The 19,452-nt window shown below is 43.5% G+C and overlaps 1 protein-coding gene across 1 annotated transcript in view; it reads left to right on the forward strand.

The window, feature by feature from the left end:
* LOC149859665 (heparan-alpha-glucosaminide N-acetyltransferase-like) overlaps positions 1-17,853 on the forward strand; it is a 393,188-nt gene extending 375,335 nt beyond the window's left edge. Inside the window, exons 16-18 of the mRNA XM_090058700.1 lie at positions 3,624-3,694; positions 16,801-16,913; positions 17,672-17,853. Of these exons, the coding sequence (XP_089914826.1) occupies positions 3,624-3,694; positions 16,801-16,913; positions 17,672-17,853 (366 nt within the window). The remainder of the gene's footprint in view (positions 1-3,623; positions 3,695-16,800; positions 16,914-17,671) is intronic.
* The last annotated feature ends 1,599 nt before the right edge of the window (positions 17,854-19,452 follow it).

A 19,452-nucleotide genomic window follows, 5' to 3' on the forward strand; every position in this document is an offset into this window, starting at 1 on the left:
GCTTCCTAGCATCTGCTGAAGTAGGCCAGGGATTGGCAAAATATGGACCGTAGGCCAGATTTAGCCTGCTGAGAGATTTTGTCCAGCCCATGGTGGGCCCCTCAGTCCCACCCAGCCCAGGCAGAGGGGCTCACTCGGGCTGTGGTTCATGTGGCTGGTTCCACTGCCCTAGAGCATGCAGTGGCTAGACTTACTTCCTGGCAGCCTCAGTGGTGGTAGCTCCTCCTGGCTGCCTCTGCACCCAGCCCTGCTTCCTGAGCATCCCAGCCTGTCCTCATCACACCTACTGCTGGGGATGGGACCTGTATGGGCATAGTGGATGGGATGGGGCTGTTTAGAGAATTTTGGTGAGCTGTTGTGTGTGGGTGAGGGTTGCTGACCCAGCCCACAACAACTCACCAAAATCCCCGATGTGGCCCATAGGCCCAAATAATTGCCCACCCTGAAGTAGGCTATAGCCTGCAGCTAAGTAGAGACAGTCAAAAAGCCCAAAGGGGAATCGATCCAATCTTTGCAGGTTTCTAAGCTGTGTAGAGTGAACCTTTAATGAACAAAACTCAAGTTCACTCTTTGGTTGGGGAAGACAGACAGGTGCCTGCACTGGCTGAGGCCAGAAGCTGAGGGATGCTCTCTCTCATCCTTCATGGGCTATCCAGCACACTCCCTCAACCCCCTTCCCCCTGCCCTCCCACAGTGTCTTGCCAGAGCCCAGCACCAGCAGCAGCTGGCAGAACATGAGTCCTGATGTTTTCTTCTTTGGAGTGTTCCTGTCCTTGCTGCCTGGCACAAGGACCACCTAGTGCATTGTGCCAGCTGTCACTGGTCCCAGGCTCCAGAGGGATGCACTAGGAAGCAGGGCCTGATTCTTCCCTCTGTGGAGTGTTCCCATCCTGGCTGCCCAGCACAAGCCCCCTGGGCTCCAGAACAGAAGGGGTTCCATTTTCTGGTGATGGGTCATTTGTTCCTGACATCTTATGGGAATTTTTATTCACAGTAATTTTCACGCTGTCTTGATCATAAATATGCAAATCTCAGGCTTTACTTCTGTTCACCATCATAATTAAAATCTGCTTTCCACAGGTGTTCTGCAATATTTACTCAAATTCCACAGATTTTTGCAGCAAACTAAACTCTCCATCAGTTAGCCAAAGCAGCTTAATTGATTATAAATATCCAAATTTATGATGCATTTTGTGCAGAATTAACTTCATATTCATAGCGTATTTTTTGCAGTATTAATGTCAGTTGGGACACACTCAGGTGGGTTATTTGTATTGATACAAGTGCACTTAGAGTTTAAAAAAAAAAAAATATCATTTCAGAGCTTCAGACAATGGAAGGGAATGGGTGGCTGGAAAGATGGATAATCCAGTGATTTGTTAATCTGTTTCCCAATGTGTTTTCACTGTTCCAAAATTGTGCTTTATGAAGTAAAAATGTTTAGCTTTCAGGTTTTTGTTCCTAATTTATATTTTATTGCTTCTCCCCTTCCCTTCCTCCAAGCATGGATTTTGTAGGTTGCTCTCACCTGATCTAATTTCTTTTCTGATCGTTTAACTCAGGGGTGGGCAAAATACAGCCCACAGTTTATATTTGGCCCACCAACATATTTGATCTAGTCCATGGGCAGGCAGCTGCCAACTCACTGAATCTGGCCTCAACCCAGAACCTACTGCCAGCCTCAGCTCTGGACCCAGGTAGGAGCTTCTGCCAAACTGGGTGGGCAGCAGTGTCAGCTGTGGACACTGCTGGCAGGTTCTCTGTTGGGGCCCTGGAACCTGCTGGCTATGACCACAGCTGACACCACCCCCTGCTTACCCGCCTACCTGCTGCAAGTGGAAGACCCCATCTGGCTCCATAGCTGAGCATCAGGGATCCAGGGATCCTGGGGAACTACAGCTCCAGCTGTCAGGGATCCAGGGATCCTGGGGAACTACAGCTCCAGCTGGGTTGGGGGGAGAGTGAGAGCTGGATGTGACCCTCAACACGTCATCAAAACTTGCTAAGTGGCCCTTCAGCTGCCCACCCTTATTTATCTTAACAGGAAATACAACCCATTCTGTCAGTTAGGCATTAATACATGTTTTAGTAAAAACTAGGCCTGTGCAAAGCAGCTGGTATTCGCTTTGGATTTGGCCAATTCAGGGGACAGTGATTCAATTTAGTGATTCAAATAATTGTCCCAAACTGATTTGGCCAAATCTGATTCAGAGATTTGGCTGCTGCCAGGGAGGTGGGGGCATCCCCATTGCCTTCCACTGCCCCATGGCTGCCCCAGCTCTGGTCCTTTAAGAAAAAACCAAAAAACCCCCTGGACTCACTAGGTGCTGCCTAGCAGGGGGCAAGCCCCACTGCCACATGCTGTGGGGGGGGGGGGAGGAACTGCATGAGCCCCCTAAAGCCCTGAGGCTGCTTCAGGAGCCAGTGAGTTCAGCGGGGGGGGGGGGGGGGGTTCGTAAAGGGCTGGAGCTGAGGTGGGTAGAGCAGCTATGGAGGGGCTGAGGGCACAGGGGGCTCATGCAGAGCCCCCCCATGCAGTGTGGGACAGGGGGAAGCAGCGGGGATTGCCCCCCTGCTGGGCAACACCCAGTGACTGGAAGCTTTTTAAAAGAGAGCTGGGAGCTGGGGCAGGTGCAGCAACCAGGGTGGGGGGTCAGGGGGTGCTCAGGGGATCAGGCCTGGTGGGTGTCCCTTCATGGTTCCCTCCCCCCTAACCCTAAACCTAACCCCAACTTAAACCCCCTCCTCCAGCCCCCTTTCCCCTGCCCCCTACTCACCAACTCCAAGTCTGACTCCAGCTCCCTGCTGCCGCGAGCAGGGACTGCTCAGATCATCAAAGCTCTCTGACTCTTTTCTGAATTGATTCAGACCTTTTTATTGGTCCTTTGATTTGACTTGGATTTGGAGATTTGGTCACTGAATCAGGGCAAATCTCCTCCGAATTGAATCAGCACCTGAAGCTTCACACAACCCTAGTAAAAACTATGCTAATGTCATATCTTCATTAATAACATTCAAGTCAGGAGAGATAAAAAATGGTAATAATGCACACATTTTCTCCATGCTGAAATTGTTATTCTAGAATCTTATAAACGCATCTAGTATGTGCGGCTCTTGAAAAAATAGGTTACAGTTCTCAATAGGCCTATCTTACACTTATATAAATGGCTCATGAAGACCCCTTAAGTTACTTAGGTCTTTAGATACTCATAAACAGGGCCATATGAAGGTATGGTACCTTCTTGAAGCAACTTGTCAGGTCTTCAATGCTAGCTGTATAGATCTAGGGTATCAGTGTGTTAGCTCTGGTTTATGTGGTTCAGTGACCCATGCTAATAAGATTTCTGCAAAAAAATGTTTTTTAGTAAATTTGATAATGTAAAAGAATCACATTCTCAAATCAAAGTCAGCTCCCAAACATTGTTGTATAAATAGGCTGCTGCCTTTGTTAAGCTATGCCTCTTTGATTATCCAATCAATAGAAACACTTAAACCTTGGCATGGACATCAGTCCCTTCCCCCATATCCCTCTTCCTTTTCCTTTATTTTTCCTCTGATTCCTGAATTAGATGGGTCCTTCTTTATTACCTCTTATTGACCTAGTCTCCAATTCTTTCCCCAAGGGCATTATCTCAGCCATCCTAACCAAGTGTACGCAAAATGAAGGATTCATTCCCATCAATAAGAACCTCTGGTAAGTGCTCTGAAATCCAACTAGTAGTGTTAGCTTCAATAGAGTCATGTAAAAATGTGCATGTGACTTGCTTATAGGGAATAACATGAAAAATTATGTTCAATTACAGAAGGTGCACCAGTTACTGTAGTATGGCTGTTCAATTTTATTACTGTGTGACACTTGGCAGTTTCAGTCACAAAGAGTATTTATACATGTGCTCCAGGACTAGGGGAGGAGGCAGTACTTTAATTAGAGCACCCAAAGAGCTGGTCTAATTAAAACGCCTGGCAGGTCTCATGTATCAGCATCCCTGAGCTGAAAAATGGTGGCTGAAAACACTGCCATTTTTCAGTCCGGGGACACTAGTACATGTGACGCTGGAGCTCAGTAATTACCACACTCCCACAGACTTGATTGAGTCTGCTTCATTGCACTGTAATTACAGCATGTTAGAGCAGCCTTGTTGCACATGTATAGGCACCCATAGTTTAGAATGACACTTGTGGATGGTGGGAGGGAGTCCCTTGTTCGCCTGCCTGTGGAGTTTTGTATCTGCTTCCAAAACATTTGGTGCTGGCCACAGTTGGTGAAAAAGATTCTGGATTGGGGGTACCATGGGCTCCTTTGTTATCATCACATACATCTAAGAATTAAAAAAAAAAAAAAAAAAAAAAAAATATTGTAATTGGCTTAAAAATAAAGAGGTTGGGATTTTATTTCTCTCCTGAACTCCTTTAATCCTTTCTACATCCAGTTTGTATACATGACTTCTAAGAAGCCTATACCAAAAGCAGGTGACATGCTGTATTGTTGAGAGGGGGACTGCATTTACCCTCTTCATCCAGGGCTGGAGAAAGCTGCATTCTGTTGCTCTCCAGTTCTATCCTCTTTCTGTTCTCCATCTTTCCCAGCCCCCTTTCATCAGAGTCTCCTGCTCACATCCATTCTTCTTTTCCCCATGATCCTTAGGTTCTCATAAACTGATAGAGAAGTAGGGCTAAGAAAATCTAAAAGTTATCTAGTTCAACTCCCTGCCTAAGGCAGAATCATCCCCATCCTATACCAGTCATAGTTTAAACTCTATGTAAAACTAGCATCAACTCTGGCACACACAGACATAACCATGGCAGCCAATATCCTGTTTCAATAAAAGGTTGTCAATATGTGCTCAAGAGGTCTCAGGTAGAGGGCAAAAACCTCCATTGTTAATACCAATCTAATGTAGGGGCAAGATTCCTTTCTGACCCCAAATTTGGCGATCAGCCTGACTCCGAGTGGAGGGGAAAAACCCTTTAGCCAGGAACTTCTGGCTTTGGTCCCAGCAAGAGCATTGGCCACTCCACAGTCAGAATTCCCAGAGCTCCCTGGGCAGGAGAAAAAACTGGGCTCAAATGATCCTAGCTAGGTAGACATCAAGCCTCCTCTTAAAGACCCCCCAGAGTAAGAGCCAGGACCACTTCCCTTGGAAGTTGGTTCCAGAACTTTATGGCAGTTCTTCAGATATTTGAAGACTGCTATTATACCCACTCTTAAGCACTTTCTCTGCAAGCTGGACATGCCTAGGTCCTTCAGCCTTTACTTGATAAAGGGCTTAGAAAGCCAGTCATACATCTTTGTTGCCTGCTTTTAGACACTCTTTGACTTCTCCATATCCTTTTTAAAATGTGGAGCCTGGAACTGCACACAGCACCCCAGAAGCCTAACTAGTGCCAAGCAGAGAGTCATTGTCACCTGCATTTTGCATTTAATGCTTCTAGTGATACATCCCAGAACTTCATTTGCCTTTTGTGTAGCATTGCACTGTGATCGGCCAAGATGGCAACACTATAGAAAAGGACTTGGGCATCTAGCCAGATGTCCTCTGGATCTGTATTTGAATCGTTGATTATTCCTCTTGAGTTGTAGCACCCTGCAATTGTCTCTTCATCCTGTTATCTCTAACCCAACTTTCCAACCTGTTGTGATCCTTCTGAATTGTACTCACATCCTGCACGGTGTTCACAATCCCTTCCAGTTTTGTGTCATCTGAAAACTTGCTCACTAGACTTTCTATACAAGCATCCAAATCATTAATAAACATATTGAACAGCACTGAGCCCAGGAGAGACCTCTGTAGGACTCAACTTGAGACCTGCCATTTTGACATGTACCTGTCAGTTAATTACCCTTTGTTTGTGGCTATTGGGCCCGTTATTGATCCACCTTACAGTAATTTTGTTTCACTGTTTATGAGACGGTCATGGGGACTTTGTCAAAAGCCTTGCTGAAGTCCAGATACACGGTGTGCACAACATTCCCTTCACCCACCTGATTAGCTACTTTGGAAAACAAGTTTGTTTGCTGGCTGCTTGTGATTAGCGCTTCCCCCTCCAAATTCTTGCAAATGGCCTTGAGATATGTTCCAGTAATTTTCCTGGTATTGAGCCGAGGCTAACCAGTAGTTCTCCGAATCCTCCTTCTTCCTATTCTTAATAAGGGGCCCTACTCTGGCTCTTTTCCAGTTCTCTGGTACCTGGCTCATCACTCACAACTTCATAAAAATCATTGCTAAGGACTTATAGTTTCACAATTTTTGCCGAAACTGCAGTTTCAGATGGGTGCTCCGTGCTTTTGGTATACTCACTGCAAAAATAAACAAACTTACCAGCAAGGACAAAAGTGCACTGGAAACCCTGCAGTCTTGGAACATCTTGGGGAAGGTGGAGGGGGTAGGCAGGAAGGAGGAGGGGAGCAAAGTGGGACAGTAAGAAAAGGCTGCTGCTGTAGTACCCGGGCAGGCTCCTGCTGAACAGTGGCTGGAGGTGGGGGGGGCAGGCTGGGTATGTGCGTCATGGTGTGGGGCCTAGGAGCAGCCGTGATCTCACTAGCACCCCCTACTGTGTCAATTAGGCAATCCAACACCCTCCGTCCTCGCCCACCATGTCTTTGCCATTAAGTGGTTCAATTATGGAGGCTGCCTTTTATCTCCTAATACACAGTATTTGCTGAACTATCCCCTGTTCCGTATGGGGCGACTTGCATAGCCCTTAAGGCTGGGGTGTGTCATGCCTCCTACCTCCCCTTTAGCACGCCCCAAGCCTCGCTGCTCTTCCGGACGTTGTCAGGTCCTTCTCTTCTCTGCACCCTGCCCGGTGACCCTGGGCTTGTCACGCAACCGGCGCCCTTCGGCTGTTAGCCCTCTCAGGCTTACTAACCGTATTCTTATCAGTTGAGCTCAGGCAGCCTAAGCCTTACCTGGCCCCTCTGGGTCCTGTCAATAATGTGTGTCCAGCTAGGCTCAGGTGGCCGGAGCCTTACTTGGCCCCTTTGGTTCCTCAGGGTTCCTACTACTGTGGAACCCTCCAGAACACCTTCTAGGCCGCACCCCTCTTGGGGTGACTGTCAATCATACACGCCCCTCTTGGGGTTGCTTCTTACTACACGTGCCCCGCCTGGGGCCTCTCTTCAACACATACCAGCTCCCACGGCTTCTCAGCACTTTCTCCGGGCTCTATATAGCCACTGACTCACCCTTGCCGGGCTAGTCACCTTTACAGCACCCACCCTAGGCTTTCACTCATGGCTCCCACACCTGGAGCCCACCATGAGTCCCTACAGGCTTCACTCTGGTGCTAGGACCCTTGGGAGGGGTCTTCTGCCCTGCCTGGGCCTCTCACTATCACCCATACAGGGCTACCCGCTGTGCCACCTCAGCACTGAACAGCTGTGCCATCCCAGGCACCAGTCATTTGCCCACACAGGGCACTAGGAACCCCCAAGCAACTGGGGGGCTCCCATGAGGCCTCCTCGCACCCCTACAGCCTCACCCAGTCCTCCGGTATTAAACTCAAAGCAATAACATAAGCCAATCGGCTACAACTCAACAACAAGAAGCCTCTTGGCTTATAACATACAGTCCACGCTCCCTTGGCTCTCTAGCCATGACCTCCCAGCCTGGGTTCTCTCTACCCTTACCATGCTGTAGCCGCTTGGGGGGGTCAGGCTGCAACCATCAGCTCTGCTTTGCTCAGAACTCCTGCTCCTGCAACTGCCAGAAGGGAACTGCCTGGGCTGTTTATAAAGGCCAGTCCCGTCCCCCTTCTGGTCATGTGACCAGCCTGGTTGCCCCAGCAACCAGCACCTGAGCTGCCCTGGAGATTGGCAGCTACCCTTCTCCAGTTCTAGGAACAGGGCACCTAAGTGCTCCTGTGACAAAGTGTCTGTCCTTGCCTCTGCCTTCCCAGGTCTGTGCATGCAGGGTGCTGGCCAGCCAGGTCCTGTCTTGTAAACTTGGGTGGGAGCCAGTAGGCAAAATGAGCCACTGGCTGTAGAGGACAGATGCCACTGCAGCAGTTGGAGGTTTCCTTGCTCCTTACAGAGACTGCCGCAGGACAAAGGAAAGTGGGCACTGTCATCAGTGTTGCTTTGCACGTGGACTGGATGGGAGGCTGACAGCCCAGCAACACAGCAAGTTCCCCCACCCATGCTGTGTGCTGGGCCTTCTCTACCAACATTTGGTTTGTCTCTCCTCCTCCTCTTACATTCCCTTTTTCTTTTTTCCAGATTCTCCCCATCACATTCCTTTCCTTTGCTTTCCTCCCTAACTTCTTGCTCCTTCTATCTTTTCCCTTTGCCTGCTTTCCTGTTGGCTGCATATGCATAGTGTTGTTCCCATATTTTTTCTGTTATGTTCCAAAGTCTCATCTCTGACTTTTTTCTGGGTGGGGGCAGAGGGATGCCATTTTTTTTAGAGTAGCATTACTTCTTGTTGATGTTGCAGTCAGAGGACTCTATGTGATACATTGACAGTAATAGAATATAGCGGCCATTTTGTTCACTTGAAAACAATGATCATGAGGTTATGGGAAACTGAACAATAATATTAATAAACCAGGTGAAACTTGCAATTAAAAGTCAACACCTCTTTACTGTTCCAGCTGTATAAATTCTTCCAGTTGTTGGCTGTTGACAAAGGAGCCCCTTAATGTTCATGCAGCACTTTTTACTTCTCTTCAAGTTTCAGTGTTTCATGTTGGAACTAGTGCAAAACCGGAAAGCAAAACTCAACCAGATCTGCTCAGATTTGCCTGGTTTCAGGTTAAATGATACAAAACCTCTGAGTTCAGCATCATTTACACCCAAACTCATAAATCTGCTCACACTCAATCAACCTAGGATCAAGGATAACGTTTTTAGTGGGCCCAGAACTGGAGTTCATAACAAAACCTGTCACCAGGTTTGGGTTTCTTTACTTACAATCTGTGCAGTTCTATTTCACAGCATCCATGAAAATGAGAGTCTAGCCAAAAGACAAGTAGCCAAATCAGGAAATGACCAGAATATGGGCTTGCATTACATCAATGGTAAAATAACATGATTGTTTGTTGATGATTACTTTGTCAGAACATGTTTTAAGTGGTGTTTAAAATTAAAACTAGGCCAAAATATCTGTTTCACAAGATGATATACAAATACGTTTCAAAAAAGGGAAAAAAGATTTTCAGGTCACTAAATGTTGACAGACCGTGTTACTTTTACAAACACATCTCACTATATAATAGGGGTGTGCGAAACAGGCCATATTTGATTTGGATTCGAATTCAGCCGGAATTGGGGACAGTGATTTGATTAGTTGATTTGGATCACTGTCCCCAATTCAATATGGCTGAATCTGAATCTGAAGATTTGATGCAGATTCGGTGAATCAGTGATTCAGACATAGTCACAGCTTTAAATGTTTTTTCTACTTGCCTTCAGGTACCACTGTGGCTCATGAACGCTGCGATGCTGGGGTGGATGGAGCATCCCACAGGAGCATGGGGGGCCCCCTGCATGCTTGGCGGCGAACCCGGAAATGGACCAGAAGTATTTCTGGTCTACTTCCAGATCTGCTGGGAGTGTGCAGGGGCCCTCCACATTCCCTCAGCTCAGTGACTGGCCACGGGGAACCCTGTGTTCTCCCCCCACAGACCCAGGAGCCACCAGTTCACCAGTTGCCAAGTCAAGGAGGGGGTGTGTGGGGGGTGGACCGCACACTGTCCAGCAGACCTGGAAGTGGACTGGAAGTGCTTCTGGTCCACTTCCAGGTCTGCTGCTGAGTACGCTGGGGAGTCCCCCCATGCTTCTGTGGGAGACTCCATGCACCTCAGCATTCACAAGCCACCTGCTACCTTATGTAGAAGAAACATTTAAGCTGTGTCTATGTCCAAATTGCCGAATCTTTCCAAATCTCTCTGAATTGATTTAGAGGGTTCCGATTAGATTCAGAGAGATTAAAGGGTCCTCTGATTCAATTCGGCCACCGAATTGGGTCGAATCTCCACTGAACCTAATCAAGGACCGAAGCTTCGCATAGCCTTACTATTATAAAGAAACTTCCATTTTTTTCTGAGAATTTTTCCCTTTAAACTACCTGTGTCATGCACACACCCAAACTTACATGCCTCTCCGGTGATGGGGAGAGGAGGGCGAGCTGCTGGCAGGCGAAGCAGTCCCTGGGCTGTGGGTGGGGGGCTGGTGCTTCCCTCTGCAACAGTGGCAGCCCCACCTCAGGCGGCAGCCACCTGCAGGCACCCAGCTCAAGCAGTCCCAGGGGGCACCACAGCCACGGAGGGAAGCACTGGGCCCCCGCGAAGGTCAGGCAGGCAGGCTCCAGGGGAAGGGGGAAAAAAGCCTGTATGGGCTTCCTGCAGACCCCCTGAGCTTCATGGAGCCCGGTGCCTCATTCCACAGCTGTAGGGCAGCAAACTAAAACTCCTTGGAGGAGTTTTAGTTTGCAGTACCCCAAGTCATTTAAGGCACATTACACCACCGAATTTGCTACAGTGGCTGGAATTACAGAGCAATACGCTGACATGTGCAAACACCAACATCATTAAAGCAGTGCAAAAGCATTTAACCTGCTTAACTGTAATGCACACATGCCCCTCGTTTCGTCTACACATGGCCAATGATACCAAAACAGAATTCACAGTCTACAGAACAGTTCTGGAGCTCTCTGTGCCTGCCACAGCTGAGAAGCCAACCACTCCAGTTGGGGGCTGTGGGGTGCCGCTCTGCAGGGGGCTCAACTGGCTGGAGACTGCAGTAACAGCATATCAAAGTCAAGCATCTTTCCTTGTCTGGCTCCTCACCAGGAAAGACGGGGAAGGGAAGGGGAGGAGAGCTGGGAAGGAAGCACAGCTGAAAGCACAAATCTGCATACAGCTGACGCTGTCCCTGCCCCAGTTGGGTTTGTTGTACAGCTGCTTCTCACATCTCCTAGAAGGAGTGGTGTAATACTCCATTATAAGATGAAGCTTTGTTTTCTCCATGATAAGTGGGGCAAAAAACTTCATCTTGGTAGTGAGTAAATACAGTATGTGCACTGTGGTACTTGATCTAAAATATATTTCTTTTATGTTATAATAGGGCCAGGATTGTGCAATATGATAATGACCTTTAGGGGTTTCTTTGACATCTGATGAAGAATGTCTTGTATTCAAAAGCTTGTTGTCTAACTTTATCTTAACTACGTATTTGGTCCAATAAAAGATACCACCCTAAGAAATCTTAGCCTCTGACACCTAGGAAAGACCCTAAACTTGGAATAGCTTGCAATTGGCATTTGTCTTGAGTCATTTACTCCCTAGTGGAGATGCTGTTATGCAGTGGTTTTCAATGGGCGTGCTGGGCCACACCAGTGTGCAGTGAAGAGCTCCCTGGTGTCCTGCAATAATTTTGGAATAATGAGGAGAAAGTTCTCCATCTCCATAGCGCTAATGAATAAGCCATGTTGATGAGATATTCACAGAAGACTCGCGTTTCTGTTGGCTGTGGGGGAGGGAGAGAACCAGCCGAGCAGAAGGAAATTCATCTATTGCGCACGTGTTGGCTATGGGGGATACACGGTTTGTGAGCCTCTGAACACCTATGCCATGGAATTTTGGCATGACAATGAGCTACAATGAACTCATAAGTGTGGGAAAGGGGAATGCCTTAAGAGGTGTGCCACAGAACATTTTCATTAATGTAAGTGTACCTTGGCATGGAAAAGGTTGGGAAACACTGCTCTAAGGCACAGAAACCAGGGTTTGCTAGACCATGATGTATTTACATTTTAAAAGAAAGAGCTGTAAGAATGCCACCTTGCCAGTAAGACTATTGGGGGAAGAGAGAGAGTATATTGGATTAGTGAATCTCCATGTTTAAAAGGATTCACATTTTCTGCTGGTCTTCATTAATTCAGAAAAGTTTTCTGCACTGGTTGACAAGCAACTCTGGGGTGGGGCAGAAAGTCATATGCATAATGTGCTCCCCTCAAGGAACCAGTAGTTGATGTATGTGAATAGCCAGGTAGGACACAGTACTTTAGCCTGCTTTGAGAGCAGGGTAGGGTCTTCAGTTTTATCTCAGTATAGGGACAAACTGGAGTCCCCCAGATAATGAGCTAGATGGAGACTCCATTCTTGAATTTAAGATGCAGGATAAGAACAGGTTTTCTTCCTTTATTCATTTACACTCATGTCTCTGTCTGTATCTCAGCATATGGTTCTGTTTTTAATAAGTTCTTTTTTATACCTTTTTATAAACTACTTGTTGTCAGTGATGCTTGTGATTCCAGAATATTTGCTGACACAGGGTTGCCCATTCTATGGAAAGAGGTATCCATCTTTTCTGAGAGCATGACTAGACAAGGTTGTATGATCCTTCTAGCTGTCAAGCCTCCCACCGCTTCCGCTCTCCCCCCCCCCACTTGATTGAGACAGGTAGGTCTGAGGCACCTCAGGCCAAGGAGTTGACCTTTAACACATCTTAGCTGGTTCTCAGTGGTCAAGCATCAGACAGAGAAAAGTTTGGGGCAGGGCACCCCAAAGTTGTAGAAACACCTCACAAGCATGTCTCAAAGGTGTATCCAGGTTGAAGTTGAGGGATGTCACAAATATCAACAGAATTTTAGTTCACAAATGTTGTTTTGCTTGCTTTCGCTCTTGCATGATCACTCTCTCTTCCCCCTTTCCTCCCCTCCCCCAGTACAAAGAGATTTTACCAAAGACACAGAACTTTGTTCATATTCTTCATGAAGCATGAGAAAGTGCAATGCCTGTTAATGGAAAGGTAACTAGTTTTGAACCTCTTTAGGGTTTCAAACAAGTCTGGCCATTATCTCCAGTACCTGAATTGTATACCTAAGAGTATTGGAAGAAGCATTTGATGGTTCTAAAGAAGTGAAATCAATAGGCAACTACTTAGAGCACTGCAGTATGCAGATGATCAGCCTTGCTAAGGGGTAAACCTGTACAGAAACATCAATAACACTTGTAAAACAATGGACCTCAGTGCAAATACTTGCAGGGGAGGGAGGCCAACTCTTGTTATAAGCAAAGGGGAGAAGGGTGTTAATGTGTGCTGACAAGAAACCACTGGAGTCATTTGCACTGTTCAGATACTTTGGAAACAAGATCCAGAGCAGTGGGAAATGCTGTACTGAAATATTCACAGCGACTGACAGGATCTAGATATGTGAGGTACTTACATCCTCTCTGCCAAAACAAAACTAATGCGTTGGACAAGATTTAAGTTCTTTCATTTCTGAAATGTGGATGAAAAGATAATGGTAGCATTTTTTTTTAAGAATGAGATATGAAAGTGAAAAGCTGTTCTGTATGTGGAGGAGTACGTTATGTATATTATAAATAAATAATAGTCGCATACATAAGCTTTTCTGTATTCTGCATCTGCTGCATATTATATATGTGTGCAGTATAAAGATTCTACTGGCAAAAGTCTAAGATGGCTGCATTATTTATGAGTAATGAAGCTGACTGAGTTACTGAGTATCCTAAACATTATGGAAGTAATGATGTGGTGAGTCTAAGAATATTGGTCTATATTATCCAAATTGATACCAAATGATCTAAATTGATTTTGGATTAATCTTTCTGGGTAGGTCTTTTCTTTTCTTCTGTTTTTTTGTACTCAACTTTTGAGACCCCTGATGGCACTGTATATATTATCAATACTAATTACCTCTACTTATCCATATACATACCCCATACATACATGTGGCAGTGATAACTGTGTAAAACAATGTACTTTACACCATTCTGCCCATTTCCATGGAGACCCCTGTTAACATATCTCAAACTGAAGAATGTTAAAAATTGCTGTCAAATATATATCTATCTCAAATTGAAATATATGTGTATATATATTTGACAGCTATTTTTAACATTCTTCAGTTTGACATATGTTAATGGGGGTCTCCATGGTAATGGGCAGAATGGTGTAAAGAATGCTACATATGTATCGATCTAGAGATACATATGCACTTATTGGAAGGTTGGCTATTTATTCAACTTTCCATCTCCCTCGTGCCACTGAAGCAGTAGAAATAGAATGGGGTAGAAAATCTGACTTACAAACTCTTTCAAGTTCTGAGCAGGCCCAGAAGAGTAAATTCTACATATGAAGGAAACTTGTTTCTTTGCAAATTCTAGCCTCACTGAAAGGAAGCACACCTGAGCAACTCATGAGACATCCCATCTATTCTGGGGACATAATTTAGCCTAATCAATACATATGTGTATGATCCCCAAATGTATCCAAACTTTTGAGATTTCCCTACCTCTAATACATACATGCTGTAGTCTAATATGCACATATATATGAGTGATACCTATTCAAACTCATTTATTTTTTATTTTTAAATAAATGAAACCAGCCAATATTCACTCATTAGAAACAAGAATTGTCTTTAAATTTTTTTATAAATGGGGTCCTTTCTAATTCTCTATAACTAGAATCCTCCCATTTTCCTAAGTCTTCTGTCACCATACAGCATGTGAGTAAAAACAGTGATGGAGACTTTTTTTTCAGTTTCATTGTCAGAATCGGACAAAGACTGTTATTGAATTTGTGCCAATAAGAGGACAAATTCTTGTAGATTTCACCACATAATCCTGGTGCTTTGATCAAATGATTATTACAGTTCCTTGTGAATAATTACAAAAGCTGTGAAAAAGAGAGAGAGAATTATGTGCATAAATCAAACACCGTGAGCATAAGAAATGACATCCAACAATAGTTTAGAGTATAGGATTTATAGTTTAGAGAGTATCCATCTTCCTGGCTTACAGTTCCCAAAGTAGCTTAGATCCCAATAGAGAAACACACTTTCCAGATTGTTGGCAAGATTTATTATTGACCATCATAAGAAAATGGCACTTCATTACAGCAGAAACAGTTGCACATACTGTACTTAAAGTTGTACAACATTTAATTTATATTATGTCCTTGTTAGTCAACTGTAACTTTCTAAAATTTTTACTGAAGTTTTCCAGGCTTGGTTTTTGAACAAAAATGAATATCTTTGGAAAATTTTGTCAAAAACAGTATGGTCATTTATAACGTAAAGTACAATAGATGTAAAATACATGAACTCTTCTTGAAAAGAATAAGAATATAAAATATTTACAAACTTTTTTGTTTCTGTCAGAAGCTTGTATGGTTAACACGGAAATAGCTCTCATTGGTGACAAGTGTTTTGATTTTTTTAATATAAAATTGGGTTTTGATTTGACCAATGTATGACCTCTAGCATACCAAACTATGGAAATATTGAGTCAGATTTCTAGAAGAGGCCCCACTAGCTCTTCAAAGTATTGGCATGCATGTTTGGAGGCTTTTTTTTTAAATATAGCAGCTAAGCTCAGCACTCAAGAGTTCCCATTGTGATTCTTGAGGCATGGGCACACAAGCAACTGTGCAGTCAAGGAAGGTTGGGTTTTCCTTTGTATTTGAAATAAACCTCCATCATCCTCTCTTTGGAAGTACATTTGGTTGTGTGCTCCTGCTCTTAGGTTTCAGTATCCATAGTGCTCCTTTGAATGTCTGACCACTTACAATTGATGCTTACCTGGGAGGTTACCTGTTTTGAAAATCTGGGTTATCGTATGAAGCACAGGATCTGAGCCAAAAGTCTAAATGGACCCCTTGCTCAATCCTATCAGAGATGGTAAGACATAAAATGGTTAGAGAGAGCTTCTGACTGAGGACTCTGTAAGATCTATGAAATGGGTAGCTGTTCTAATGCATCTTGCAAGATGTAGGAGGCAGACTTTATCTTGTGAAGTTCTGCCATTTGATGGTTCCTGACCTAAATGAATAATGCCATAAATATTGCTAGGAATTATGACAGAAGTCCAAAATTGCTGCTTAAGATTTCTAGGGATGTTATCTGAAAAATGATTTTGTCTGGTACAGTAATGCTTACCAAATTAAAGTATTGTTTTTGGTGTGGCATTGAAATAAATATCAAGTTGTTAGAGCTTTTCTTCCTATCATTGCTACACTTAGGGATTTGGGAGCATTTAATTCACAGAAATCCTGCCTCTCCCCTAGCCCTGATTCTCTCTCTCACCTTCTGGCCTCCCACTTTTTTGGCTTATAAAACTAAGGGATTGTCAAAATTCAAATGTTTCATAAAATTAGGATAGTCACTCAAAGGATGAGTTGGAATCTTTCAATGATGTTAAGAGAAGCAAGCCTCTCTGTTTTGCAAACACAGACTAAAAACCCTGGGAGAAGAATTTTGTGAGACTTCCAGTATTTCCTGCTTCTGGCCAACTGTATTGAACAGATTGTGTCATGCTATCCCTGCCCCTTGTAGTAGCTGAGCCTACACTTCTGTTGCTTTCAGTGGCAGGTACAGGTGGTCATTCAAGCCAAAATCAAGCCATTTGACTTGGAATACCTAACTTTTGGAACTCAGGTTTGCTTTAATACATAGGGCAGAACCTACTAGCTCTTTCTGACAGAACAGTTTAAAAACTAGCACTGGGCTTGATCTTAATCTGACTTCTCCCTAAAGTTCTGAAGCTTTCAGCTCTTGGACATGACTTCAACTATTGTAATTAAGTGGAGGTCTATTTTCTTGAATGGAAGTACAGTGATTTACACCAGCTGAAAATCCAACCATTAGTGTTTTGATTTGATCCCATAGTTATTAAATCCTGTATTAATAATGAAGTTAGATATTGTTACTGTGTTCATAGTAATTCCTTTTTAGTCCAGAGGAAAAAAAGAGTGTTGTAATATGAATTCTAAATATTTAGTGTCTTACTGACTTTGTAAAATTCCAACCAGATGTTTCTTTTGTTTTCCAGGTCTCTGTCCTTTGTTACTACACTAAGTTGTTTCTCCTTCATACTCTTAGGACTTATGTTCTATGTTATTGATGTAAAACACTGGTGGGGTGGACAGCCCTTCATATATCCAGGTAGGAATTTGAACTGACTGAATTACGACAGAAGAAATACGAAGAGGAGTGGATATCAGTAGTAAGGAATCTGAGTTCATACTCAGTCCAGTTGGTGAATGAAATCTCTGTGTCTTGTTTAAAATGTCACAAGATCAGTTCCAAATTAACAGGAAGACTCTTCTATGATATATTTAGTGCTTATTAAAATAAGTGACTGATACCACTTTGGAAATGGAGTGACCATATCCAGTGGAAGTCAGGGATAAATCATTTGACATTTTGTTTAATCTTAAGTCTGGAGCCATTTGGAAAAACTTTACCTAATTATGTGTTTGTGCAGGGATACTGGTTTGTAATTTATGAAGTTGCAATGCCAAATGAGCTCTGTCTATAGTAGGTCATAATTCAAGTGTTTGAGTGTACAGCCTACTGCTATTATCATCTGATCCCAGGAAAGTTATTGAATTTCTGATATTCAGGATGATGATCCAGGCAAGGAAAATGATCTCATTCAATTATTCTCATTGTCCTTCAGTTTCTGGACTACTTCTTTTCTACTACCCCATTTACACACCATCCTACTGTCTTGCTTCATACCTTGCAGCTTCCAACAAGGGTACAGTCAGTTTCCTTTCTGAACCTTTATGTCTATAATCTTTCTTTTTAGAATTTAGGCCCATGACATTTGTATATGTTCATTATTTGTTATACGCAATGTTTAGCGTAAGTTTGTTGTTGGAGAAAGTGACATGTTTTCTATTCATAACTTTATGCAGGGATGAATTCATTCTTTGTCTATGTTGGGCACTCAATCCTGGGCAGCTACTTCCCTTTCAACTGGGAAATGAAGTTCCCGGACTCGCACGCTGAACCTCTCTTCCAGGATCTGCTGGGCACATCTCTTTGGGTCTTTGTCGCTTATTTCCTCTACAGAAAAAAGTTCTTCTTGAAAATATAATTGTATTAATAACAGAGCACTGATTTTTATTTTTTTTTTTTGCCCATGAGGCTTCACTGTGAATGTTGTTTAATAAGATGCATGTTTGTTTGGTAACAGTTATTCAGGTGATTTCATGTAGTATGGAGAATAAAGGATGGTGACATTAATCACGTATTTTATTCTGCATTGAGAAGAACTCAAATTGACATAAGGGGCCTTTAGCAAATGCTTGAAACAAAAATTAACTCTTCAGAAAGTCAGAAAAGGGTAGTCATTTCATAGTTCACATTGGGTGCATCTACACATGTGCTTTAGTGTGGAGCAAAATAATTAGATCTTCAGTAAAAAAGTATCGCCACTACATGTGCATTGGTATTAGGACGCAGTAAATTAATTAACTCTGCCATAAGATAGTACTGTCAAGGACACTACTATCTTACAACAGAGTAATTTACTGCACTGAAGCATGCATATGGACACTGACCATGGGCATAAATTGTACCCAGTCAGTGTAGCCAGCCGGGAGCATGCTCTGCCCTGGCTCAAATTGCTGCTGCCTCAGGTGTATGTGTAGACGCTGCACCCGGGAGCAGATTCCTTTGGCTCAAATAGCTCCAGAGTTTATTGCATTACATTGATTGCACATGTAGATATATCCACTATGGAGATAAAAATGAAGATTAACATTTTCAACACGTACTAGGGGATTTACAGCACCACTTTTAATAATGGATGATGTGCGTCCCAAACTTCTCAACTGCTTTGAAGATGCAGAGTATGTAAAAAAAAAAAAAAAAAAAAAAAGTATATGTGTATGGGGGGCAGGGAGCAAATAGGAACTCATATCAGTCTTGTTTTACCAATATTGGTTTGTAAGCTATTTGGCAAACATGGGCTAAAATTTGAGGGAATTTGAACCAAAAAAGTAGAGTTTTGTACTTCTGCATACTTCAGATTTTTTGTGACTGGATGCATTAACTTCTCTGTCTTGGTTTCTCCATCTACAAAAGGAGAATATTACAACACTTATTGTGCCTCACAGAAGCATTCTGAGGCATTTTTCACACAATACTTGCAAAATGTTTCACAGTACATCAAAAGAAGGTGCTATAAAATGGAAAAGTACTTATTACATAGTTCATTGTTTAAAACGGGTTCTATAATGATTTTCCATTAATTCAACATTAAGTTTTTTCCAAAATTATCTCCTCTTCGGGACTATCGGCATATGAATGGCTTTTCAGTTGTTCAGTTCCTGTGATTTTTCCTGAGATGTAAGTAGTTGAGAGAGGGACATTTGCTGCTTTGAATCTTGTTCAGACTAATCAATCAGGACAGAAAGTGAAGGCAGTTATTAAAATTCAAATGGCATTTCCACTTCCTGCAAAAATGTTTTTTATTATTATGGCTAACTGTGTCAGCAGTCAGACTAGACATGGACTTGCTGCCAATTAATATAAAAATTCGTTTGCTGGTGTGGAGGATGGGCAGGAGGAGATTGTTTTACTACTTTGATATTTCTTTCTCCAACCTTCACCTTGACTGAGGTATTTGATCTTTGAGTCAGTATGACTGGGATTTTATCATTATTTCACTGTGATCTATCATATTTAATTA

This window comes from Crocodylus siamensis, chromosome 7 (assembly GCF_052110815.1).
Source record: "Crocodylus siamensis isolate JL-2025a chromosome 7, ASM5211081v1, whole genome shotgun sequence".
NCBI classification, from domain to species: Eukaryota; Metazoa; Chordata; order Crocodylia; family Crocodylidae; genus Crocodylus; species Crocodylus siamensis.